At 37.7% G+C, this 27,364-nt stretch overlaps 1 protein-coding gene across 1 annotated transcript in view; it reads right to left on the bottom strand.

Annotated features, from left to right (window-relative positions):
• The window catches only part of FRAS1 (Fraser extracellular matrix complex subunit 1), a 423,467-nt gene that overhangs the window by 104,689 nt on the left and 291,414 nt on the right, over window positions 1–27,364 (bottom strand). Inside the window, exons 31-35 of the mRNA XM_077770550.1 lie at window positions 20,505–20,683; window positions 15,987–16,103; window positions 7,824–7,938; window positions 5,212–5,349; window positions 2,811–2,843 (exon numbers count right to left, since the gene is read on the bottom strand). Of these exons, the coding sequence (XP_077626676.1) occupies window positions 2,811–2,843; window positions 5,212–5,349; window positions 7,824–7,938; window positions 15,987–16,103; window positions 20,505–20,683 (582 nt within the window). The remainder of the gene's footprint in view (window positions 1–2,810; window positions 2,844–5,211; window positions 5,350–7,823; window positions 7,939–15,986; window positions 16,104–20,504; window positions 20,684–27,364) is intronic.

Below are 27,364 nucleotides of genomic sequence, written 5' to 3'. Positions count from 1 at the left end.
AAGAATATACAACAAAGAAAGGGCAGTCTCTTCAATAAGTGGTGTTGGGTAAATTGGACAGCCACATACAAATGAGGAAGCTCTACCATTATCTTATAGCCTACACATAAAATAGGTCAAGATGGATTAAATACTTGAATGTAGGATCTGAAGCCATAAAACTCCTGGAAGAAAACAAAGGTGGAAGCTTCTTGATATTGGCCTTGGTGATGGTTTTTTGGATTTGAAACCAAAATCAAAGGCAACAAAAACAAACATATGGATCAAGAAGATGTGGTTTATCTATACCATGGAATACTACATGGCAATGAGAAACAATGAAATCTGGCCATGTGTAGCAACATGGATGGACCTTGAGGGTGTTATGCTGAGCGAAATAAGTCAGGCAGAGAAGGACAAATATCATACGTTTGCACGTATAGGAGGATTAGGAGGAACTTGACAGAGGAACAAGGGGGAGAAGAAGTGCGGAAATGGTGGGGGAAAGGGAGAGAAGCAAACCATGAGAGACTCTTGAATGTTGACAAAAACTGAGGACTGATGGATGTGGGGGGAGGGGGGGATGGGCATGGAGGAGGACACTTGTGGGGATGAGCACTGAGTGATATGTGGAAACTAATTTGACAAGAAACTATTAAAAAAAAAAAGAAAGCACACTTTAAAAAACAAAACAAAAAAAAAAAAAACAAACATAAACAAGTGGGACTACATCACACTAAAAAGCTTCTGCACTGCAATGAAAACCATAAACAAAATGAAAAGGCAAAGTACCAAATGAGAGCAAATATTTGCAAATTATACATCTGATAAGGGGTTAATATCCAAAATATATAAGGAATTCATACAACTCAATAGCTACAAACCCAAACAACTGAATTAAAAAATAGGCAGAAGACCTGAGTAGTCATTTTTCTAAAGACATAGAGATGGCCAACAAGTACAAAAAAGTTGCTCATTGTCACTAATCATTGGGGAAATGCAAACCAAAACCACAATGAGATATCACCTCACACCTGTTAGAATGACTGGTATCCAAAGGACAAGGTATAAGTGTTGGCTAGAATGTGGAGAAAAGAGAATCCTTGTACACTATTGGTAGGAATATAAACTAGTACACCCTCTATGGAAAATAGTTTGAAGATCCCACAAAAAATTTAAAAAAGAAATACCGCATTATCCAGCAATTCCACTTCTGGGTATTTATCTAAAGAAAATGAAAACACTAACTTGAAAAGAAATATGCACCCCATGATTATTGCAGCATTATTGACAATATCCATGACATGGAAGCAACCTATTGGAAGTGTTCATTGAGAAATGAATAAAGAAAAGGTAGTATATATATATATATGTGTGTGTGTGTGTGTGTGCAATGAAATATTATTCATCCATAAAAAACGAAGAAACTATTTCCATTTGCAATAACATGGATGGACCTTAAGGGTATTATGCTAAATGAAATAGGTCAGACAGAGAAAGACAAATACCATACAATCTCACTGTTTTGTGGGATCTAAAATAAACAAACCAGCAAATAAAAAACATAAAACCCAAGCTCATAGCTAGAGAACAAATTGGTGGTTGTCAGAGGTGGGGTGGGGGTAGGGGTATAAAATGGGTGAAGTGAGCCAAAAGGTACAAACTTCTAGTAATAAATAAGTCATGGGCATGTAATGTATAGCATAGCAACTATAGTTAATAATGCAGTATTGCATATTTTAAAGTTGCAAAGACATTAAATGTAAAAGTTATACTAACAAGAAGAATTAATTTATAACTATATATGGTGACTGATTTAACTAGACTTACTGTTGTGATCATTTTGGAATATACACAAATACTGAATCATTATGTTGTACACCTGAAACTAATATATCACATGTCAATTTGTTATATGTCATATGTCAATTCAATCACAATAAAAAAACCCAATAATACAACAATGAAATTTACAAGGGAAAATCACGAGTGTCATTTTTAACCCTCAAAAAACGAAAAACAGTCTGGGAGTTTGAGGGAGATGAATTTCTCTCCAACCAAAATTTATCCTACATGAAATATAATAGGACATATGGATGACTGATTCCAATGGAATAGTCAAATTCACCTAAACAGCAATTTTAGGATTACAGCCAAGCATCCTCACACCAGACCTAAACAAGAAAGCTTGTCCCTTTGTTGCTCCTAATAGATGCCAAGTCTGACTGTGCATCTGCTTATTGCCAGTCAGCTTCTACTGCATTGTGAACTAAAGCTGGAATGCTGGGGTCTTCTACACACAACTTTCATTTCCCTCCAGTAGCCAGACATTCAAAGAAAGGCTCAGTTCAAGACTATATACAACCACTACCCATTAGGTGAGTGTCACAAAGGAATGACTATCCCAACCATTGTTCTGGGAGCTTTACATATATACAATTATTAGTTATTATCCCCACTGATGAATGAAGCATTCAGGCATAGAGAGGTTAAGAAACTTTCCCGGAGCAGGCGAACTCCCGGGGAGTCTGGATCCAGAGGCTAACCTCTTAACGACTATTACCTCTTTTTAATAGACATTGGGACTGGTTGAAATGGGGCTTAAACAACACTAATCTTTGGAATATTTGATGGATTACTTTTCCTATGAATACAAAGTTACACTATTACTATTTAACTAGTCATGTGATCATTTCAGAAAAACTTCTCTTCTATAACTTTTAAGGAGTTCTTAGAAAATAGTGCAAGTAATGATGAAAGAAACAAAAAGAAAGGACTAATAAGGAAAGAAAAATTCCATTTTCTGATAAAATTGCTATTAAAATCTTTACCTGTGAAGTAAAATTTCACCGATTCAGGGAGACCTGAAAGAACAGAAAAGAGAAAAATCAATGTACTAAGTATTTTGGGGCCAGAAATAGATAGGGAAGGTACAAAATAGGGGGAGAGGTTAGAAAAGTAAAGAATGTTTTATTTTTTTAATTAAAGAAATTGTTTTAAAATGTTTTATTTATTTCCGAGAGAGAGAAAGACAGTGTGAGCAGGGGAGGGTCAGAGAGAAAGGGAGACACAGAATCTGAAGGAGCTCCACGCTCTGAGCTAGCTATCAGTAAGGCTCGAACTCACAAACCGTGAGACCATGACCTGAACCGACATTGGATGCTTAACCGACTGAGCCACCCAGGCGCCCCAGTAAGGGATGTTTTAATCCAAATTATTATGGTTGAAGGAAAGATCACCAGGTCTTTTGTTAATGTTATGTTGAATTTAATGGTGCCAGCACTAATTTTAAGTGACAAAAAGAACTGTAGAGTAGAATAATTTTATATCTCAGTAGTTAGAGTGATTTATAATACATTCATGCAGATCCCATTTTATCAGTACATAAAATCCTACAAATCGGTGACTGTGGGTGATGTTGTGTATCACTGACAAGGCTCTTTGGTGGTTCAATTCCATTGTAGAATTGAGTGATGCCAGGGACATTGATTTATACACTGTAATGATGTGAGATTTATCTCATGGCATTTATCCCATAGATTATATAGAAAAGGACTCTGTTTTCTCTAAAAAGACTCTAGGAACTTAGGCAAGTATAATAGATATGGAAATAACTTCAACCATGGCTGACATGTTTTCTTTCCTCCTAATCCCAGGATATTCTCAGTTTCTTTGTAAAGTAGGTCTTGTCAAGTAGGGGTTAGAGAACCATGAACATTTTCATGGGCTATTAATTATCCAGCTACTAAACTTGAATTGAATAGTGGGGTATTCCCTAGAGGAAGAGGCCTATATCTACCCACACTTAAATATTTTCAATATAATTGAATAATCATTTTCTGGACAGTTGCATTTAATATAAATAATGGAAAATATTATTTTAAATGTTTGCCATGATTTAAAATGTAACTCTAAAATTATTTAACCCATGTTCAACTTACCATAGGAAATCACCAGCTGTTCTGGATGAGTAAAGCTACTATATAAAAATAATATTCTATATTAATCATGTTATGTGGTACATACATCTTAAAGATCAAAAGGAAACAGGCTTCAAGATTTTTAGAATCCTTTCAGATTCTATACAACACAGAAGTCCTTAGGGTAGGGACTCAAAACTCCTGCATTCCACTGAGAAGCTTTGATTACTAGGTCAAGGGAAAAGATGAGGGGTAGCAAATATTACCTATCATGGCTTAATGGTAGGGCAGAAAATGGCTCAAATTAGAAATTCAGTCATTCTTTCATTCAGTCTTCTCTTCCTTTAAAAAAGGAGGCTTCTGTCAAGTCCTGGCCCCAAAGGTTGACTATATTCTCCATTCCTGCATGGGACCTTCTCTGAGGTAGTATGGGATGCTTCTCCCTAGATTCCTCTTACCCACAGCCCATCCACCCATGGCCTCCTCCTCAAATCCACTTACATAACTGAAGTCAAAGAGCTCTTTATAAAAAGCTATCTCCCCAGACCTTAAAACCTCCACTGTGTTTCTTATTGTTCTTGGGATAAAGATCCAAATCCTTACAGGATTTTAGGGCTTCTAAGGTCTGGCCTCTCTCTTTTCCTCCAGGCTCATTTCCTGTTCTGCTCAACCTCCTACATTCCAGACACTCCGACTTTTTTTTTAAGCCCCAGAATGCCACATTCTCTCCCTCCCCAGGGCCTCTGCCCATAGGGTGGATGGCCTTCCTTTGGAAGTGTTATCCCAAGTATACCAACATGCACATTTAGGCTAATTAGCATCCACACGAACCTCCACTGTCAATACCTCCCCGGAGAAGCCTCCATTGAACCCTCACTATAGGTCAGTATGGTCACTTCTAATTCCACCACTGAACATTTTTCTTTCTTTTTAGAGCTCTTCTTTTAGTCTACAATTAAACATTCATTACTGGGATTATTTCTCAAACTCTGTCTCCATACCTAGGTCCCAAAACTCAGCAAGAACAGGATTCATGCCTCTTTTTGCTCACCAGTATATCTCCAAGACCTCACTCTGTGTGGTTGTCACATCAGAGGTACAAAATAAAGATTTATTGAAAGCATTCCTGCATTAATGAATACGAAAAAAATGATAAACTGAGCCCCAAGTACATATTGGCCTACAAGTCTCCAGCTATTTTGAACAGCCATAAAGCAGTGTCACTAAACTGTCCAGAAGAGTTAGGGAGAACCTGCCATGAAGATCCACAGAGAACAGTTTGGGTGCCTCAAAATAGAGAAGAAGGCATTACCAGCAAAGGAGAAGGCCATGATCTCCTGGAGGTGGGGGGCTGCAGGGGGAGGACGGTATATAATTTTTCCCTGGTTAATATCTTCTTGTGTGAAATACTGGATGGGAGAATGAGGCTGGTCCCTGTGTTCGATGATCCCTGGGAAGGAAGAGACTCAGCATGAGCATCGGCAGTAATTCTGATGGTTGACTGAAAGACTGGAGCCACAAAGCTGCCTTTCCCACTGGTGTGAGTCTTTTATACTTCAAGAAAAATTGCTCTCTGGTTTGTTTTACCATAGCATTCTCCACACATTCAAGAAAAGGGCAAATCTGAAACCCAAACAGGCTTTAATAGCATCTTTTAAAAAAATGTTTAACTAAAGTATAACTGACATATAATATGATATTACTTATAGTGTACAACTTAGTGATTTGGCAATTATAAACATAATGAAATGCTCCCCGCAATTACGTGTAGTTACCGTCTGTCACTATACAAAGTTATTACAATATCATTGACTATATTCCCTATGCTATTGTTTTCATCCCTGTGACTTATTTAGTTTATAAGTGGAAGTTTGTACCTCTTAATCCCCTTCACCTGTTTTGCCCACCCCCTACCTGCCTCCCCTCTGGCAACCACCAGTTTATTCTTCGTATTTATGAGTCTGTCTGTGTTTGTTTGTTCATTTGTTTTATTTTTTAGATTCACATATAAATAAAAGGCATATGGTATTTGTCTTTCTTTGCCTGACTTATTTCACTTAGTATAATACCCTCTAGGTCCATGCATGTTGTGATAAATGGCAAGATTTCATTCTTTTATGGTTGAGTAACATAACATCCAGTGTGTATATATACCGCATCTTTATTCATTCACCTATTGATGGACACCAAGGTTGCATCTCTACCTTAGCTACTGTAAATAATGCTGTCATAATTATAAGGGTGCATATATCTTTCTGAATGAGTGCTTTTGTTTTCCTTGGGTAAATACCCAGAAATGCAATTATTGGATCATATAGTAGTTCTATTCTTAATTTTTTTGAGAAACCACCAATGTAAATTGGTGACTGCACCAATTTATATTCCCACCAACAGTGCCCAAGGGTTCTCTTTTCTCCATATCCTCACCAACACTTGTAATGCCTTACCTTTTTGATACTAGCCATTCTGACTAGTGTGAGGTGATATCTCATTGTGGTTTTGGTTCTCATTTCCCTGATGATTAGTGATATTGAACATCTTTTCATGTGTGAAACCCAAATAGATTCTTGACTAGGATTCATTGACTATAAACAATAGTAAGATGCAAATTACTGCCCCTAATATAATTTAGACTAATTCTCCACAAGTCATAGACATTGTACCATAATTACAAGATTATCTTAATTGAGTTTAAGTTCAAAGGCCAAGGATACTGAAAAAATGACATAGACTGGTCTCCTGGTTAAGCTATAATGAGAGCTTTCTCAATTTACACTTTTTGTTCAGAAATACCTCAGTCTCTGTGATAATCTTTGCCAATAGTAACATAAATTGTGACTATTCTAAGAACTGGATTTGCAATTATTACTCTGCTTGTGATAAATGCTTTAGGGGCTAAAAAATTTGCCTATCGTTTTTAAATTTTGCAGGTACATAAATAATGCTGTTATGATCACCTCTCATGTCCTATCAACACTTTTAGAGAAGGACACATGAGAGTTGGTGTTGAACTAATTCAAGTTATGAGGGGCTGGGGGACTGAGGGCCATTCTCCAGAGGACAGCCCAGACTGCTGGTTGGAAAGAACTATACCTTCTACCCTGGTAATGTAGGGAGAACAGCTCTTGCTGTGACTTCGCAGATTTTTTAAAAAGTGAAGGATGACTTTTAGGAGTTTAATTATTTGGACTTTATCAAAAGGGTAAATATAATTTAATTTTTTGACATTTACTTCTCCTGGGGGATTTGATGATGTGAAAGGGTTATATCTAGGGCAGTGGTTGGTCTTGGGAAGGCAGAATTTGCTTTAACAGAAGCTAATCTCATGTCTTGATGGACAGCCATACCTCCATTAGGGATAGGCTTATTAGTTAAGTCAGAAGGTAAGAGATCTAAAGGATGAAGACAGATGTCAGGGGGCTACTTTTCCTCTGACTGTAGTTTCACGTTTTCATTCTTCTCCGTGGAGGAGGGGCAGCTTACCCAAATGGCAAAGGAAGGGAGTATATATGGCTCAGCCCCTTCCGCGCCTTCTCGCAGAGTTCCTTGTCCTGAGTACATGCTCATTCTGGTCTGTTCACCTATCATAACCTCACCAGGGCAGGGTCTGTCCCTACAGACAGTGTTTGTCTGTCCAGTTCTGCCTGTACATGAGAGGGTGAGCTCAACCCAGTGACTGAAATATATGCACACCATGTTCTCCAGCACAGCTCTGTCATACCAATGCTGATACATTCATCTCCATCTGTCTGACCAGTGTCTCTCTCTCAATTGATCCTAAATTCAGAAGAGGGAACAAAAGGTATGAATAACTGTCACTCCTTAAATCCTCAACAAGTATATGCAGACAAAACTCCAGAGCTAATAAGTCAACAATTAGAACACAACAGAATCACTCAAAAGATCATTTACTGTACATCTTACCTTGATTTGGATGCAGAGGTAAAGTGATATTATAAATAATCTTTCCACTTGGACTCTCAGAGTTTACAAAGGAGAGGGAATGAGGCTGAATCACAGTCAGGCCATCTTCCCGAGCCTAAACAAAGTTTAAGGAGGAATAAGAACAAATGGTGTGATGAAAACAAAATGCAGAGGGGGAAAAGAAAGCAAAAGCAAAAAGCAAAAAACAGAGCACCTCACTTTGGGCTTTTAAATTAATCACACATAGTAAAATTTTTTCTGGAAGTTCAGAAGGATCTGTAATCTTGCACTGCAGATCTGTCTTGGTGTTGAGAACCTCACAGGGTTATAGAATCTTCTGGTTTTCTTATACCCCAACTCTCCTCTCCCCTGTACTCTGCCCACATTTATGTTGGTTCATGCTGTAGGAGTTTCAATATGATCACTTTTCCCTAGTTTTGGAACTCACAGTGGTACATATTTGAAGATGGGGATGCCTGGATGGCTCAGTCTGTTAAGCGTTCATTTGGGCTCAGGTCATGATCTCATTGTTGGTGAGATCAACCCCATGTTTGGGCTCTGCTCTGACAGCAGAGTCGGCTTGAAATTCTCTCCCCCTCTTTCTGCCTCTCCTCTGAGTGTATGTGCACATACACATTCTCTCTCTCTCTCTCTCTCTGTCAAAATAAACAAAAGAAAAAAAAAAGAAAAAAGAAAATGAGCCATCACAGCTAGCTATTCTACTATTCCACTCTTAACAGCTGGGTCACTATATCTCTGCTCCTCTAATTTAATGAGCTAAGGTTGTATCTGGTAAGAAGCCCTCCCTAACCCCTCTCTTCAGGTTTGCTAATAAAACTGTGACCCAACCTTCCTTCCTTCCTCCTCCCTCCCTTCCTCCTTCCTTCCTTCCTTCCTTCCTTCCTTCCTTTCTTCCTTCCCTCCTTCCTTCCTATCTTTCTTCTTTCCTTCCAACTATGGTGGTTTCAAAGGCCCAAAGATGAACTCACCTCAAACACCAAAAGAGGCTCATCATTTGAATTCAGAGGTTTAACAATTATCTATTAAAGCACATAAAAATAGTCAATGTTTTCTTTGTCTCCATTGCACTATTCAAAAGAACTAGCTATTGTTTTTCTTTTCTAGCTTTCAGTACCCAATAAAGGGGTCAAGCAAAATTAATCAAAAGGCCAATGTGTACACATTTTTTACTGTCCATTCACTTGTATACGGCCATAACCCATCGATGTGAAAAACTAAAATAAACAAATTAATTAAATAAAAAGGAAAAGAAAGAGAGACTTTGAATCCCATGACCAAGTACGACAGTGAGTTGGGGACAGCAGCAAAAACACAGTGTGGAGATGAGAAAAGGGAAAAGTGTGTGAGCATGTGTCCCTTGCTGGGTCACATATACCGTTAACAAAACAGGACAAAAATATCCGGCTCATTGCAGGCTCTTCCTAACTGACCCCTGGAGGGTTAGAGTTTGACATGCTCTCCTGCTCTTTGAAGCTCTGCGTCTCTCAGAAGGAATTTCCCCATTTAGGAAAAGATTAAGTAGGGCTCAGTCATTATCATAGAGGAGGGCGTGGTATTCTTCCTTTTAACCATGAAAAGATTGAAGGTTGCAGTTGCTTAGTAAGTGTCCCGAAGGCACACATGTCCTGGGGAGAGGCAGCATTTGCAGGTTAGGACAACCCTCCTAGAGTAAAGAGTCATATTTCAGGCCACTGATCAGGTCTGGAATGTAATGAGCAAGGAAAATAAGAATTACAAAGAGCAGCTGGTCTCTCACCCTAAAATAAAACAAGTAAGGACAACAAATTTAAAATATATGCCCTGTGTGAGATGGTTACAGCCCATGTATGCATGCACACACCCATAAATGTATACATGTGTGGGCGCAGCTATATGGACATAAATGAGCACACTCAGCACACTGTTCAATACTATTTGCCACCTTTGAATCTCAAAACCATCAGAATAACTGAACATTCTCAGAATAGCAGGAGATATTTTTCAAAATATAGATGTCCCTAAAATAATAAAGCAATAAGAAAAGTGAATGGAATAGGAGTATGGCTAAAGGAAAATATATTCCAGCCAAGATAACAGATACTTTATTATAGAATTTATTGCTACTATTTCCCTACTAATAGAAATAGGAACTAGGTAGAAAAAGGACGGACTTGATTCTTTGAAGAACACAATATTGAGTCTGAGATATATCAAAGTATAATCAATTTTAATATTGGCTATTTGGAAAGTTCAATATTTATCAATTAAACAGAGTAAGAAATGAAAGATTAAATTTTATAGAAATCATTACAGAAGACACATTTTTATTAAAATATCTGCCAACAAAAGAAGGTTGAAGAATAATGGTTTTCATAATAACCATATTACATCTGAATATATCTGGAATCCAATTGCTTCTCCCCACTACCACCGCCAGCACCCTGTTGGCAGCCACAATTTCTCACCTGGATCACCAGGACATCCTCCCAACTGCTCTCTCGCTCCACCTACAGTCTATTTCAACACAACAGCCAACCAGAGAAGATTAGACCCATGCTGCCCAACACACAGTACTTACTGGCTCTGCATTTTCTCCGAAAAATAGCAAAGTCCCTACAATGGCCTGTGAGGACCTACAAGGTCTGCCCCAACTCCTCCCTCTGCGGCCCCCAACACACATCCTTGACACCTCTGTGAATCTGATCAAATGACTCTCATTTTCACTCACTCTGCTCCAGCCACACCTTGCTGGCTACCTTGCTGTTCCTTGAACATCTAAGCACATTCCCAATTCCATGTCTCTAAACACATGGTTCCCTGGGTCTGGAATGCCTTTCCCTCAGGTGTCTGCAGAGCTATCTCCCTCACCTCCTGCAGGTCTTTCTTTAAACATCATTGTCTTAATAAAGCTCACCTCATTTAGAACTGCAACCTGGGTTTTTCCTGTTCCCATCACATCTCTGATCCCTTGACCTAGATCTACTTTTTATCTTACCATCATACTTTGCTCGATAACAATTTGTAGAGTGGATGAAAAATATCATTAGGAAAAGATTAAGCTAAGAAATAAAATAATGAAAATTTAATTAAAAAAACAACTTAATTAAAAAATATTTTCCACAGTCTTGCAATATCATCTAAACAATTAGAGGGGCAAAACATTTTAACATGTAAGCCTTAGCAAAGTGTATGTGATTTAAATCTTTAAAACCCCTGAGCAGGATTTATAAACAACATTGTCATTTCAGCCTCCATTAAAAGCAAGACCACTTTCCCATGTTGACTGTCAGATTACCAAAGCAGCAACACCCATGGCTGGCCTGAGAAATTAAGAGGATGAGATGAGTAAAATGGAAGCTCTGCAAGAAGCCATCTTCCCACATAGTTTGTTAGGACAACAAAATTAATTCACTTACATATTCACGTGGCAAATATTTAGTAAGGATCTAAAATGGGAAGGTACCAAGCAAAGAGCTGTGGGAGATGCAAGATGAATCAGATAAAAACTCTTTCCTCAAGGATTTCCAGTTTTTAGTAAGGGAAGTTCATAAATAGCTTCACTGTGCAAACTGCTAAGTGGCCTGAAAGGCTCAGATAAAGCACAGTAGGAATTCCAAGGATAAAGAAACATTTCCAGAAATTGCATATAATGATTTTATTAGTGTTTGATGGGTCTCAAGAAAAAACATGGACACATAAGCCCGGAGCCAGAAAACAAATACAACATGACTAGACTTGAGTCTACATGACAAGGGATCAGCTGTTCTGAGTCCCTACTAACCCCAGTAAGAGTGGTTTTAAGGGGCGCCTGGGTGGCTTAGTCGGTTAAGTGTCCGACTTTCGCTTGGGTCATGATCTCGCGCTTTGTGGGTTCGAGCCCCGCGTCGGGCTCTGTGCTGACTGCCAGTTCAGAGCCTGGAGCCTGTTTCAGTCTGTGACTCCCTCTCTCTCTGACCCTCCCCTGCTCACGCTGTCTCTCTCTCTCTCTCTCTCCTAGAAATAAATAAAACATTAAAAAAAAAAAAGAGTGGTTTTAAGACAATTCTTGTTACAGCAGTCACTGGAAACAAATGGAACTAGAAAGGTTTATTTGAGGCCTTTCTCTTAGGTGGTGACCTTGGGAAACCCAACTCTGAGTGCCACAACCATTTGAAAAAGGAAGTAATAAATATTCTGTCTTTCACATTAAGAGACAATAGAATTTTCTTCCCTCTTAAAAGAGGAATTGGAAATAGGATGTTCAAAGTGTATGTATGTAGTGCTTACCCATATGATTAAGTTATGTGAATTGGAAAGTGATACAGTTTAGGGAGATATTAGCTATATGAAGATAGGTCTGAAAATGATTCATTTAGTCAACAAATATTTATTAAGCAACTACTTTATATAAGCCATTGTGCTAGATGCTGAGGAAGAGACCAAGATTAATTAGTCAAAGATTTTGCCCTTAAAGATCTTCTAAGTCAGGTGGTGGATGATTACTTGGAAGACTGAACTGATATAAATCTATTAACTTCTTTGCCAAATCTCACACTATGCTATGCGATTTATTGGTAACTATGCATGTTTACAGATCTCCCTGCCCAAATATGATATATATCCCAAATATACATATCTCACATGTTTATATATATGTATATATACACACACATACATATACATATATATCTTATAATATTATACATATATGTATACATCTTATATATGTATGTATATAAATCTGGTGGAACATTACAAACAAAATTGTAAGATACCATTTAAAGGATCTTAGATTTGATGGAGAGCATTATGGAAAGGCCACAGAACAAATTTCCATTTAGGCAGGTATTTCTTTATGTTGCTTGTCACTCTACACAATCTCCCTGGGGCATCTCAGGCCCAAGGATTAAACTGCTACCTACCATTAATGGTCCTCAGAGATTTATCTCCTATTGAGAATATCTTCTGCCAGCCCTTAATAGGCACACATTTTATAACCACATCCCAAACTGAACTAATGTTATCTTCCACCTCTTCCCCTTGCCCTGAAGTCCCCATACGTTCCCAATCTTAATGAATGGCATCTTTACATATTCAGCAACTGGGCTGTTTTCTCCTCTTCCTATATCTAATTGACCACTATGTCTCCAAATATCTTTTAATATCTCCCTATTTTTTTTTATCATCTTAACCGCTTTAGGGGCACACTATAGTACTGTTAACTACATATGCATCGTGTGGAACAGATTTCTAGAACTTTTTCATCTTACAAAACTGAAACTCTATAGCCACTGAACAAAAACAACTCCTCTTTTTCCTCTCCCTACCTCTTCCTGCTCCCCTACCTCTGCAGGGGCAAATACCATTCCACTTTCTGTCTCTAAAAGTTTTACTACTTTAGATAGCTCATATAGTGGAATTGCGCAGTATTTGTCCTTGTATGACCACCTTATTTCACTTAGAATATTACCCTTAAGATTCAGACATATTATAGCATGGCGGGATTTCCTTCTTTAAGATTGAATAATATTCCATTGTTGTATATACCACATTTTCTTTACCCATTTATCTGCTGGAGGGCATTTAGGATGCTTCTGTCTCTGAGCCATCAAGAATAATGCTGCAATACACATGGGTGTACCAGTATTTCTTTGAGATCTCACTAACTCTTAATCCTTGTCGCCACTGCATATGGTTCATGCCACTAACTCTTCTTGTTCTAAATGACTGCAAAAGCCTATTTCTTAACCAACCTGTTCTCTGTCTGGACCCCATGTGGGGTGTTCTTTATCCTACATCCAGAATAATTCTTCCTAAACTGAAAATCTGATCATGCCCCCTTTCTGCTATGAATCCTTAAACATCCTACTTGCCCCAACAGCCTCTCAGGACAAAATGGAAACTTTTCATCTTATCTCTAAGGTCCTCTTTGATCTGACTCTCATTTCTTGTTTCTTTTTCACCTAGAGATTTTATGCTCAGGCCAACTTAACTCTCTGTAATTCCTCAAACATGTCATGTTCTCCTGTGTCTCCAATTTTTTCACCTGCTGCTCATCTACCTGGAATGAATGTCCTCATATTTGCAGTCTATATAAATGGGGTTTCAAGTGTGCTGAGCAGAGCAGAAACAACAGTATCACCTGGGAACTTGTTAGAAATGTAAGTTCTCAGCCCTATACTAGACTTACTGAATCAGAAAACTCTGGGGTGGGCTCCAGCAATCTGCCATGTAACAAACTCCATAGGTGATCCCAATATAGGCTGAAGTTGGAGACCATGCTCTGGACACTTCAGCTCAGTCTACCTCTGAAAGGAAGCTTCCATGACCTCCCCCATGCCTATTGGACTAGGTGTCTCCCTATTTGCTTCCATATTGTGGCTCTGCTTGCATATCATATCATGGCATCTATCATTGTATTCTCATTGCTTACTTATTTGCTTGTTTTAGACTCTAATCTCCTTGAGAACAAAGATTGTGTTTTGTAGCCACTGAATCTCCCGTATGTTCCACAGCACTTGGGATAGCTTAGGGGCCGAAAAGTGTTCATTTGAATGACTGAATGATTGGAGAGGTGGGCTCCTATCCTTAAACACATATATGAATATACCATATATTTATTTAGCATACATGTTCATAGTGTATTTTCAAATATGTGTAAAATTTGTGTGCTTAGAGGAGTCTAAGTCACTGAATAGAAAATGTGTTTTTATCACAGATTATAAGTATATCCTATAGTAATGAGCTCTAATTAATGTCACAAGAAATATAAATAAATAAAAAGTGAGCTAATCACATTTTACAGTAATTACACAGGACAGATGTAATTTATAAACATGTAACCTGAGACCCTAAAGGTTAAGTAACCTGAGAAGTCTCTAGAGTCAACGACATAGTGGGAATGGCACCATCTTCATTGGCTCCTGGCCCATGTTTTCTCTCTAAACTCAAAATAACACTGCATTAGCATTTGGCAAGCAATGCGTATGCACATTTTTTCTTTACACTTTAGAGAAAATTCTGATCCAAGTTCCTCCAGTCAGAATGATGAATTATAGACTTTATAGTGCTGCTGAATTATGATTTCTTTAAATTATGGTTTATGGTGGAAATGCCGATACCAGCTATTCATTAAGAACTTTCTGTTTCCCCCTTTATGTCTCTGTCATGCCCCAGACCCATAATTTCTAAAACTATAGCTGCTCTCTTTGTTGTGGCTCAGGGCTGATACACTGCTTTGGAGTGTAATTATGTGGGTTCTAACTAAAATGCAAATCCTTAATGATTAATTTATAAGGTCTTATATGCTTGTGGCTCTGTCTAGAAGAAGGGTTCTGGCATTACATACCCCTTACATATAGGGTTACAGTGGAGTTGCTAATTGTCTGAACTAAACTTCAGGTACTAATTTAGCTGTCACCTCACTTCTAACTTTCCCATGTGCTCACACTCCTTCCCACACAGCCCACAAGATCTTCTGTGGTCTAGCTCATGAACCTTCACATCCTCACGACTCCTCCTCTGCCTCCCTGATTTCTTGTGTCTTACTGAACTATTTACTGTTTACTCAACCATCATATTGTCTTTCACATCTGCATCTTTTCATGTGCTGTTCTTAAATCTGGAAGTGGCCTTTACCATCACCTCTCCATTCCTTCCAGCCTGCCCCCCAAACTTTCACTTGGATAACTGCTACTTATTTCTTTGGGTTCAGTAAAGATATCACCTTCTCCAGGAAACTTTTATGATAAAAAAACAAAAAATAAAAACAATAATAAAAAACTTCTAATAGGGCTTCTAAAACAGAGTGGCAGTATCTCCAGCTAGATGGAGCCATAACTGACTGAACAATTATACCCAAATGGTATCAATTAAATCGACATAAGCCTGAAACTCATTCCAACTACTCAAGGAGAGGCCCTGTGACCATCTGGATGCTGTAAAAAGGACAGAAGCAATGGATGGGAGGTTGAGGTCGATTCCATGTAACCTTCCTTTCACTCTGGAATTTCAAGTTTCTTTTTCAAGTCTACAAGAAATGTGACCTCAGGGCTGGTTATTGTTGGCCCCAGTGTCTGAGTTCTGAGCCAGGCACATTCACCAGATATAAAAGCAGAACATGCCATCAAACCCATCAGCATGCCTCCTTGGAGTGGAAACCACGAGCCGTCCCATCCAACTCACGGTCATATGGAGAGATGCTCCCAGAGAGAGTTTAGGTGTGTCAGGTGTCTGTGGTAAGATCGCGATGTTGAATACACGGCTCTCCAGATGTGTATGGGCATCTGTGGCACTAGACACCTGAAAAGAAATGTCATGCCGGTGAGCCTCTCATGCTCTGTTAGGCAGAGTATGTTTGTGTATGTTTATTTTTCCCCCCTTTAAACCATCTGTCATTGAATTCTATGTGTTCTTGCATTATCATTTTCATTTTGCTCTTCATATTTTAATATTAATATTTTCCTGATTATAAAAAGTATAATCATTTTAGGCAGTTCTAAAAACGTAGGGAAGTCCAAATGAGAAATTAAGAAAATCTAGAAGGTCACTAAGTAGAAAGAGTAGTTATTAACCTATTGATGCATTTCAGGTTATTCTGTTTTCTATGTGTATGTGAAACTTTATGTACAATTATGTGTTCTCCAAATTTTTATCTAACATAATACTATGGTGTTCTGTTATATCACTAATCATTTTTGAAAACATAATTTTTGATAGCAACATGTCTTATTATTAGCATATGTAACATATATGGGATTTTTATCCTACTTCTTAATTTTTACCCAGCACAGATACATACACCTAGATTAGAAATGATAAATCTCAGCCTGATCATCATAAGGTGAGATTAATAACAATTACAATGAGAATAGTAGTCACAAAATCAACCATCCCCTGCTTCAAAAATCCTGAAAAATGATGCTTTGCCCACACAGCTAGCTCTTCCACTCCCTCAGTGCTTCTGAGCTGCCCACTTAAACTCTCCCTCTCTCTGTTTTCTGCTCCATTTTAGGCTTGTTATAAGAGTTGCAAAGGCCTGTGTGGCCATGTGTAGTTGCATTAATTCCATATGAGAGGGGGCAGGGTTCTGTCAGTTCTGAGGAAAAAGGCAGGAATAGCATTCCTTTCTTTATGTCTTCTGAAGTTGTGCCCAACAGAAAAACTGTCTTCTCTGTATCTTGATCACCTCAGATGCCTGGAGCCCAAGTTCAGAATATCTACATGTTTTCAAGAAGACACTTTATAGTGTGTCATTACAAATAATATTAATGACAATAGCTATAATTTGCTGATCATCTCCCATGGGTTCAGCACTGCACTACCTACTTTGCGAAAGTTCTCTTACCACTTACAAGAAAGATATTATCTCCTATTTTAAGATGAGGAAATGAAAGTCAAAAAAGTTAAGCAAGGTGTCACAGTCATAAAGTCAATAAGGGTCAATATTGAACCAGGTCAGGAGGTTCATGAGCTTCCTACTGACCAAGATGGCTCATTTTGGAAGCTTTCAAAACTTAGAAGAGGGGAAAGTATACTCTATCTCTTGAAGAAAAAAATGGAACACTGTGCAGGTAGTGAAATGTGGACACATTACCAAGCAAGGGAATCAATTCTAGCTTCCTTAGTAAAGATATTGGTATGAAATATGTTGGTCTTTTCATTCCACACCCACTAAGGCTGTTTCAGTGTGATCTGAATATACCAAAACCAGAGTCCTTTCTCATGTCCCAAATGACGCAAATGTTTATGCTTTCTTTTCACTATGCCATACTCTATTTTGTAATGCCACTTGCATTACATAAATCCCAAGTTTTACGTGCAAAGTAACAGATGGCATAACTTGATGGCTCATGACAGCACATCAACATTAAAATGGAATTAAATCCATGCAACTCATTGTATTGCATTTTCTGCTTTAAAGAAAGAAAAAAGGGAAGAAAGACAAGAATTGTTAGAACAGCATCTTTCTTAGTTTAATTCCTTTAGGGACACTAAAATGATGAATGAGAAAAGTTTCAATCATTTGTTTCAGTACATAGCTACAGTGTCTGTGTCATTTCAAATCAAAATATGAGGTAAGCCTATAAAACAATGAGACTTTAAAAACACACCCAACTTTTTTATATCCAGGAGAACGTAATCAAAGAGAGTTGTTTCACACTTGCAATAAAGATGCTGTCAGTGTTCAAAATGCACTTTTTGGAATGCCTTCAGAGGGAGTTCACAAATCATGTAAGAAACCTGAGCCTGTTACTTCATAATTGCTCCCTGTTGTAACCAAAAATAATTACTACTCTTCTCACCAGACATGACTCTGACTGACTTTTGGCTCTTTGGTTATTTTAAAAATCAACTTCCAAAGGATGATACACTGTCATTACTGGGGATATTCTAAAGACAATCCCATGGATTTTGAAGAAGATCCTCAAGCAGGCGTTCTAAACACACCGCAAGTAAAATGTGTGAAGACTCTCCAAAGAGAACCATTCTCTATGTAATAATGTTCAACTGGATGTCTTAAAGTCTAGCGAGTTTGTTTTTTAAAAAATGAGTAACTCTTGCTTTTTTATAATTCCCCATTTAGTAACCAAGTTGGAAAAGCAATCGAATATCATTTTGAGCAGGTACTGAGACTCCGTTTCCAGGGAAGTGCTCCATATTGAGAACGTTCTTCATCCTGACAGCTGTACAGACAAAGGCAGATCCAAGGATTCTAGTTTGCTGAGATGCCTTCTTATGATAGAAGTTTTTGCCTCCATTCTGACTCATTTTTTTAGGACTGCAGAATTCTCAGGTGCTAAATATGAAAAAAGTTAATTTGGGCAAAGGGCACATGAGGCTTGCTCACTCATTGGACATTCAGTGTGCTCAGTATAATCTCATTTTAATGGTTTGCAAGTTTACTTCAATCTGCTCCCTGGAAAAGCACATTTTTTACACAATATAAATTAGGCAATAAAGATGTGTACACCAGGCATCAGGAGCAGAATGGATGGTCATTTTAACAAGGTAAGCTGTTGTGGCAGTTTATACCCAGTTGGATTCCTAGACAAAGGAAGAGTCTCAAACTCAGAGGGACTGTGACCCTGGTTTGGCTGATCACTACCACGAGTGCTTCTTTGTATTTTCTCTGATACTTTCCCAAATTCTTTTGTCTATCTATGTTTAAATGCTCTTTCTCAAAGAGCATTCTTTCCTCATTCCTTTGTACTTTTATTCAATAGTTTATTTCCAAATTGCCCTTGACATAGGTTTGTTTAATTCTATTAGTCTTTCCAAAGATTCAGGTTTTGTATTCATTATCAATTCTCACATTATATACTGAATCAATTCTTCTGCTTATCTCTACGAATCCCTTCCTTTTGCATTCCTTAGGTTTCCCTTATGGTTCCCCAGTTTCATTTAGCCCATTTATTTTCATGCTTTTTGGTCAATAATAAGAGCTTAAGGCCATCAATTTTTTTCTGAGTATTATTTTGTCCACATCATTTAAGTTCTGATAAATTATGTCTTCCTCGTCTTTTTAGAACTCATAATTATTTAGGAGACTTTTAAAAATTCTAAATGGTTTGAATTTCTATTTACCCTTTTATTATTAATTATTAATTGTATTTGATAATTTTCAGACAATGTGCCCAGGATAATTTCTTGTTCCTTAATTTATTGACAGCCTCCTTACGGTCTGTTTGTCTTAGTTTGCTCAGGCTACTATAACAAAAATACCATAAACTGAGTGGTTTATAAACAAAAGTAATTTATTTCTTACAGTTCTGGAGACTAGAAGTCTGGATCAGGGGGATGGCATGGTGGGGTTCTGGTGAGTGCTCTCTCTGGGTTAGAGACCACCAACTTCTCATTGCATACCCATTGTGGAGAGCAGGGAAGGGGAGGAAGCTCTCTCGTGACTCCTGTAAGTGTACTAATCCCATTCATGAGAGCACAGCTCTTATAACTTCATCTAATCCTGATCACTTATGAAGGGTCTCATACCCATATACCATTGTATGGGGAGAGGGTAGGATTTCAACATATGAACCTCAGGGGGACACAAACAATCAGTCTACAGCACTGGTATTTGACCAATCTTTACAAATGATGGTAGCAAACCCATACATAGTGATAGGCAGTATTGTACGTCCTTTATATGTACTAACTCATTAAATCCCTATTGTAGTTCTATTTCACAGATGAGAAAAATAAAACACAAGAATTTTGCCAAAGTAATTTTTGCAAAGTTGTGTAGCTAGCGTGTGGCAAAACTGAAATATGAACCCACTGGGTTTAGCTAAGTCTATGATCTTATGATAAGATGGTAAATGTTCCAAAAACATTTGAAAAAAGAAATATTTTTCCTCCATATGGCATTTTAATATTTTGAAAACATTTTTTTCTAAACACTTCAGCCTTTATCCACAATAAACTCATTGCTGTGGAATGAGTCTGTTTGTAGAGATATCCTAAGACTGAATCAGCAGATTAAAAAAAAATCTCTCAGTGCTATGAATTACATTTGTTCTTCCCCCAAATGTGATTTCCAGGCAACATAGAAAATGACTTGAATTGTTTAAAATAATGGTGATGAAAAATAAACAAAATGAAATAAAATATAATAAATAAAATAATAAAATAAAATAATAAAAACAACAGTGATGATTTTCACCAGACCATACAGATATCAGGAAAGTCAGCAGTAGAGGGTACCTGAAAGCGGAAGGAGTCACTCTGGGCTGGGACTCCCGAGTGTCTGTACCACACAATGCCTTCGTTGATGTCTTGTTGGGTGAAGGTGCTGGTGGGGGTCACTGTCCTCCCATCAGGCAGATGCTGCCCTTCCTCTGCAGGGCTGTCTGCAGGCATATCAACCAGAAGGACCACCTCTCCTAGGAAAGCCACATCATTAGTGAGGATCTCCAGGAAAAGTAAAAGTCAGTCAGCGCTCTCCTCACCTTTTCTACCACCATTTTTTCCCAACAGAAATTATATACTTCCATATTTTTATCTAATGTGAAGGAAAGGAGGTTAACACAGAATTCAATAGACATAGAATTCACCTTCACACACAGAAGTCCCACTCTTTCAGCTAAAAAAAAGGCTAGAAGCCATTCAAGGGTAATTCACGTGTGAAGTTACTGACTTACATCAATTAAATATTATGAAATCACGAATACAGCAAACAAATATTCAAATACAGGGCATTGGATGGATTCATTTCTACCTACAACTTCCTATGTAGCAGGAAATGCTTTCTAACCAGGAAGTTTTTGATGTAAAAATGGGAAATTTGAAAAAATTCAGAAAAAATATCATTATTATTAATTATCATTACTATTTATTTGAGAGAGAGAGAAAGAGAATCTCTGTGCTCATCGAGGAGTCTGATGGAGGGCTCAATCCCATGACCCTGGCATCTGATCTGAGCCAAAATCAAGAGTTGGATGCTCAACCAACTGAGCCACCCAAGCACCCCCAGAAAAAGTTACTCTTGGGAGAATTCTGTACAATTAAAATAATAATAGCTGACATAGGGATGCCTATGGCAGCCACTGAATGAAGCACATTATGTAATGGTTCAAACCTAGCTCCATGTTCAGCTGCATGAGCTTTATGTAGGCTTTAGAAGCCTCTCTGTTCCTATGGGTAAAATGAGAATAAAGGTACATACTTTGTAGATACTTAAAAAGAATGTTAGTAATCCTTATAATTATGTTATTTGATCCTTTTGAAGATGTTATTATTATCTCTATTTAAAGGAAGTTCTTTTGGCTCAGAGAAGTTCAATAACTTGTTCAAGTTTACAATTTGTACATGTTGCAGCTGAGATTTGAATCTGAAGCTCATATTCTTAGTTGTGAAACTCTGTTACCAGTTTCTGTTCACAGTTCAGTATCCATCCTCCTAAATAACTATCTTGTTTTCTCCTCCATCATTCTTTAGACTTCATTAGACTTGAAGCAAGGAAACCTAAATCTAGACAACACCACCACCAGTCTGTTTCTACTGCTTGTTCATCACCTGAAGCTACTATCTTTTTAAAGGGAGATAGCAAATACAGAGGTGTTATAGAAACAACTAAAATTTCACAAGAATAATATGCCCTCAGATGAAGACCAAACAGAAGAATGGATGAACTGCTGAAAACAGAAGCCATGTTTTCATGAAAATGCATCTAATAAAAAAATCTGAAAGAAAACTCTCTACCACTCAGATGGTAAGAGGAGTAGAAGAGGAGGGGAGAGAGGGGGAGAGAGAGGAAGATGGGGAGCTTCTCTAAAAGGATACCCAGATCTTAGTACACTAAGTATGCTAGACATATTGAATAACTGAAAACACACTTTGGTTACTCAAGAGCAATTTTCATACATGACGTAAATATTCCTTCTCATATTTATATGCACTAAATTGAAGTTTAAAATGAGCATAATATACTGGATGGTGATTGAAATTCTAAAGCAAGAGAAAAACATCAATAGTCTTCTTTATAAAATCATGTGTAGAATCAACTCATTCTAGTTTCTTTTTTGGTACTGTTTCTCATTTGTACCTAAGTCATAAATTCCATTAGCCATCTCTCCCTGGTGCAACCTCTGTTCATAAGATGATACCAGTAAACATTCTTTTCCAGAATGTATATCGTTTCTGAATGTGAGACAGTTGCAAAATATTCTGAAAGTAGATTTCTACAATGAAAATGTAGACAGTAAAGGAACAGAAAATATTCAAATGCTAATTTCCTAGCAATTTTTCTTTATCATAGAAAAAACTAAGCAGAATTTTTCTAACAAGCCCTAATGAAATAAGCCTATTTTTCAGATTAAAAAAAAAAAAAACTGCCATGTTATTCAGATTAACAGGAGTCATAGGATATTGGCTAATTCAATTAATTTCAATTCAGTTAATAGTCATCAAGTACCTGTTAGGTGCTAGCTATCACACTAGACCCTTCAGGGATGGGGATACAAAGATGAGCAAGATGCAGTTCTTACCCCTGACACCAGCCCCCATAAGCAACTGGGAGCCACTGTGAGATTTCAGTAGGTGAATAGCATGATGTGATTTAGAACACAGAATGTATATGATCAGAATACAGGGAATCTATGAAAGTCCTATTAAATAGGCTGGATTTTATTTTATAAAAATGATAAAATAGTCATTAACATTTATGTGGACAGTTTGATCAATTATGAGATTACTGCAAAATCCAGATGACTGATGTGGTCCTGAACTAGGGCAAGAGAAGTAAGATTGGAAAGCAATAAACAGATATAAGAGTCACTAAGTAAGTGGAAGCAACAGAACTTGATACTTGTGTTATGAAGGTGAGAGATTGGGAGGGATATGAGGCAATGATGCTGCTGACAGATGAGCAGGCTGGAGGGAAGTTTAGCACTGGGTCTGTTGAATATAAGGTGTCTTCGTGATAAGCCCAAGAGTAGAGAGGAAGAAATATCAGTATTTTGAGGGGTTCACTCCAGTGAGGTGAGAGCTTGGGTATAGAACCTCATCTCTACTTTTATTATGACAAAAACAAGGAGATGACCTATAAATATATGAAAATCCAGGTTTATGAAACAGTCAGTCTAGGTATAAAAAACAAAGTATTCTGTTCTTGGGATTTCCTTAATACTAAAGCCTATAGTTTAGTCAAGAATTTTGAAGGGAGCTGGGGCACCTGGGTGGCTTAGTTGGTTGAGCGTCCGACTTTCGCTTAGGTCATGATCTCATGGTTCGTGGGTTTGAGCCCCGCGTCGGGCTCTGTGCTGACTGCCAGCTCAGAGCATGGAGCCTATTTCGGAGTCTGTGTCTCCCTCTCTTTCTAACCCTCCCCTGCTCACGCTGTCTCTCTCTCTCTCCTAGAAATAAATAAAAATATTAAAAAAAAAGAATTTTGAAGGGAAATTTTGATAGGTATTAAGAATTACAATCTCATTGGAATCTCCATGAATTATTTTGGGATTGAGACAATTTGTATTAAAGCTTTCTTACCCTATGATAAATAATTCAGAGTTGCAATGTGTTGGATTAAGTCGGATTTTCCATCAAATGATACTCAGGTTACTTCATTAAAACCATTATCATTCTGGGGCGCATGGGTGGCTCAGTTGGTTAAGCATCCAATTCTTGATTTTGGCTCAGGTCATGATCTTACTGTTTGTGGGCTTGTGATTTTGAGCCTGGAGTTGGATTCTGCACTGACAGTGCCAGAGCCTGCTTGGGATTCTCTGTCTCCTTCACTTTCTGCCCCTCCCCCATTCACATTCACTCTTGCATGCACTCTCTCTCTCTCTTAAAATAAATAAATAAACATTAAAAACTCATCTCATTAAATTTACTTTCAAACTTGTGAAGTACCTAAAGGTACAAGTATTAATCAACTTGTCTAAACTAATATTTGAGAACAGAGATGAGTCTGCAAGTGATGGAACTTGGGTCGTATATGCATTTACTACACAGTTTATCTTTGGTTCGGTTCCATGTTCAGGCCTTTGCAAAAAGTCTAAAGCTCATCTGGAAGACTTTAAAGTGATGAGGGAGTATATAAAAGCTGGGGTGACAGGAGGTTAGGGGCTCCAAAAATTCATATCACTATGACAGACTGATGTAAGCAGACTGGTGTTCAGTGGGTTTCTAGTTCCCACCAGTTTTTTCACTCTTGAGTGGCTCCTAAGGCTAATGTGATTTGATTATTACTAATAGGGGGCTCTGGACACACAGAAAGAAGATTATGTTCATAGGAAGAAGTTAATTAAGAGAGTTACAGTAGGAAAGGGTCATAGTCAAGACTATATGGCATTTATCAAGCTGAAATGGCTTAAAAATAATTTAATTCAGTTTTGTTCTGTTTAATACTTAAAGAAACTATTGGAATATTCAGCTGTCTCTAGGAAATTAAATGTTTTGGCTTTTAATGATCAAGATAAAGGTAAAGAATTTAATACATCAAATGCGTCAACGATTTTTAGAGCTGAAAAGGACTTAAACATTATTGAGCTTTAAATCAGTGGGTAAAAGAACAAAGTTGAATCAGGTCTGTGGATTAATTAATACCACTCTATCCATGTTGGCTCCCTGGTTTTGTTAATTGTTCTACTGTTACGTAAGATGTTAACATTGAAGGAAGCTAGATTAAGGTATTCAAGGGCTCTTTGTACTATTAGTGCAACTCTTCAGTAAGTTTAAAATTATTTTAAAATAAAAAGATAAAAAATTATCTAGCCTAACCTTTTAAAGAACCTAAGTCTCAAAAGGGTCTACTTGCCTTCCTCAAGGTTATACAGCTATAATAAAAGACACTCCAGCTAGACCAACTATTTCCTAATTATATCAATTCTTGATTAAAGCAAGTTTTTCAATGTCTTTGTTGACATTTGAATTATTTTTGAATTCCACAAAAGTTAATTTTCCCCCCACTACAGAAAATATTAATTTTTAAAATCCAGTAACCCAAGGAAAAAGAGATTATTATTCCTCTGCTATTTGACATGCCAAGAAGGTTTTTACTTTTAATGAATACCATTTTCATTTTTAGGTGATCTATTTAGTTCTTTTTAAAAATCTACCTGCCTATGAGGTGCCTGGGTGGCTCAGTCACTTAAGCAGCTGACTTCTGCTCAGGTCATGACCTCATGGCTCTTGGCATCGGGCACACTGCTATCAGCTTCAGATCCTCTGTCCCCTCTTTCTCTGCGCCTCCCCTTCTAGCACTCGCTTTCTCTCTCTCAAAAATAAATAAACATTTTAAAAATATTTACCTGCCTATTCTTTTATTTTTATGGTATTTGGTTATTTCCTTAAAGTTTTGACTCTTCTTTTGTATCTTTAAATCATTTAAAATACGCTTGTTTAATTGTTTTTTTAAGTGTATTTATTTACTTTCTTGAGGGAAAGGGTGCAAAGGGTGGGGCAGAGAGAAAGGAAGAGAAAGAACCCTACGCAGGCTCTGCACTGTCAGCACAGAGCCCAATGTGGAGCTCAAGCCCATGAAGCGTGAGACTATGCCTTGAACCAAAACCAAGAGTCAGACGCTTAACCAACTGAGCCACCCAGATGTCCCTTGTTTCATAGTTTTTATGATTGCTCTTTCATGAAATCCTTGGAGTTTTAACCATTTTGTTCATTTTTCTGAAGATACTATTGATTATTTCCTCATCTGTTGTATAATTTTGAATTCTGAGCTAATCTTCAGTGTGAGAATCTCGTGATCTGGAGTTGAGGGTGGACATTCCACAGCAGTGCCTACTAGTTTCTGCAAGGAACCCAAGAGGTATCATTGGTCAGAGATTAATATTCATATGAACATCTTAGTTCTGGGGTTTCTCAGATAACACACACAGTGTAACTTAACTCTGGATCGGTAGGAGAAACAGGCCTGAAGTTCTGCTTTCTCTGCAGACATTTTTACTTCACTCTGAGCCCTGGGAAACACAGGTGGGTTTCTTTGCCATCTCTCTGTGTTTGTGCACTTCTTGGTTTCTCTTCTGTCTCTTTAAGTCAAAGTCTTTCTAGAGTCCTAGTTTTAGGCAGGATCTTAACTTACTGTCCTTGCACGAGCATTATATCTCAAGCCCCTGGGTTACTGGAACACACACAACCACTCTGAGGGAAGCTATTCCAGCAGCTCAAGCTTGACTGGCTTTAAGTTCCTTTTCTGTTTGTTACTTGGAGACATCTTTCTATTCTTGAAAAGTTAGGCATAAGTGCCCTATAATCCTTCTCCTTCTTTTTTAAATGTTTATTTGTTTTAAGAGAATAGAGTAGCATGTGTGTGCATCCATGAGTGGGGAGGGGCAGAGAGAGAGAGAGAAAGAATGAATCCTGGACAGCACAGAACCCAACACCAGGCTCAACCTCATGAACCTGTGAGATCATGATATGAGCTGAAATCAAGAGTTGGACATTCAACTGAGCCACCGAGGCACCACTGCCCTATAACTCTTATCTTTTTATCCAGCATTTCTAGATGATAATGATGATGATGATGATGATGGGAAATTTTTCAGATTACCATACTGTACTATCTTTCTGGAAGTGGCAATAACAATGAAGATCGTTAGAAATGTTTTTATGTAAAGCTTTTTTTTTCTTTTTAAGTCTTAACAAGAAGTCTGGTGATGTTCTGGAAGGGACATAAGGTGGAGTTTAAGAGCCTTAGCTTCAAAATTAAACTGACATAATTAGCTATACATGCTTATATAAACTATACTTTAGCAAGTTACTTTCTCTATAAAATTATTTTAAGACTTAAATTTTCGATTTCATATACACTAATATGTTTATATTACTTAGCATACTACCTGATACATAAAGTATGTATAGTATGACAGTTTTGTGACTATTCTGTTTAAATTTTTTTTTTAATTTTTAATTCTTTTTGAGAGAGAGAGAGAGACAGAGCATGGGTGGGGGATGGGCAGGGAGCAAAGGAGACACAGAATCTGAAGCAGGCTCCAGGCTCTGAGCTGTCATCACAGAGCCCAACAGAGCACTTGAACTCACAGAGATCATGGCCTGAGCTGAAGAAGGACGCTAAACTGACTGAGCCACCCAGTCACCCCATTGACTAT

The sequence above is a fragment of the Crocuta crocuta genome, unplaced genomic scaffold (assembly GCF_008692635.1).
Source record: "Crocuta crocuta isolate KB4526 unplaced genomic scaffold, BGI_CrCroc_1.0 scaffold236, whole genome shotgun sequence".
Lineage (NCBI taxonomy): Eukaryota > Metazoa > Chordata > Mammalia > Carnivora > Hyaenidae > Crocuta > Crocuta crocuta.
The sequence above is the reverse complement of the archived record's forward strand: the minus strand, read 5'-3'. Positions and strand labels throughout refer to the sequence as shown.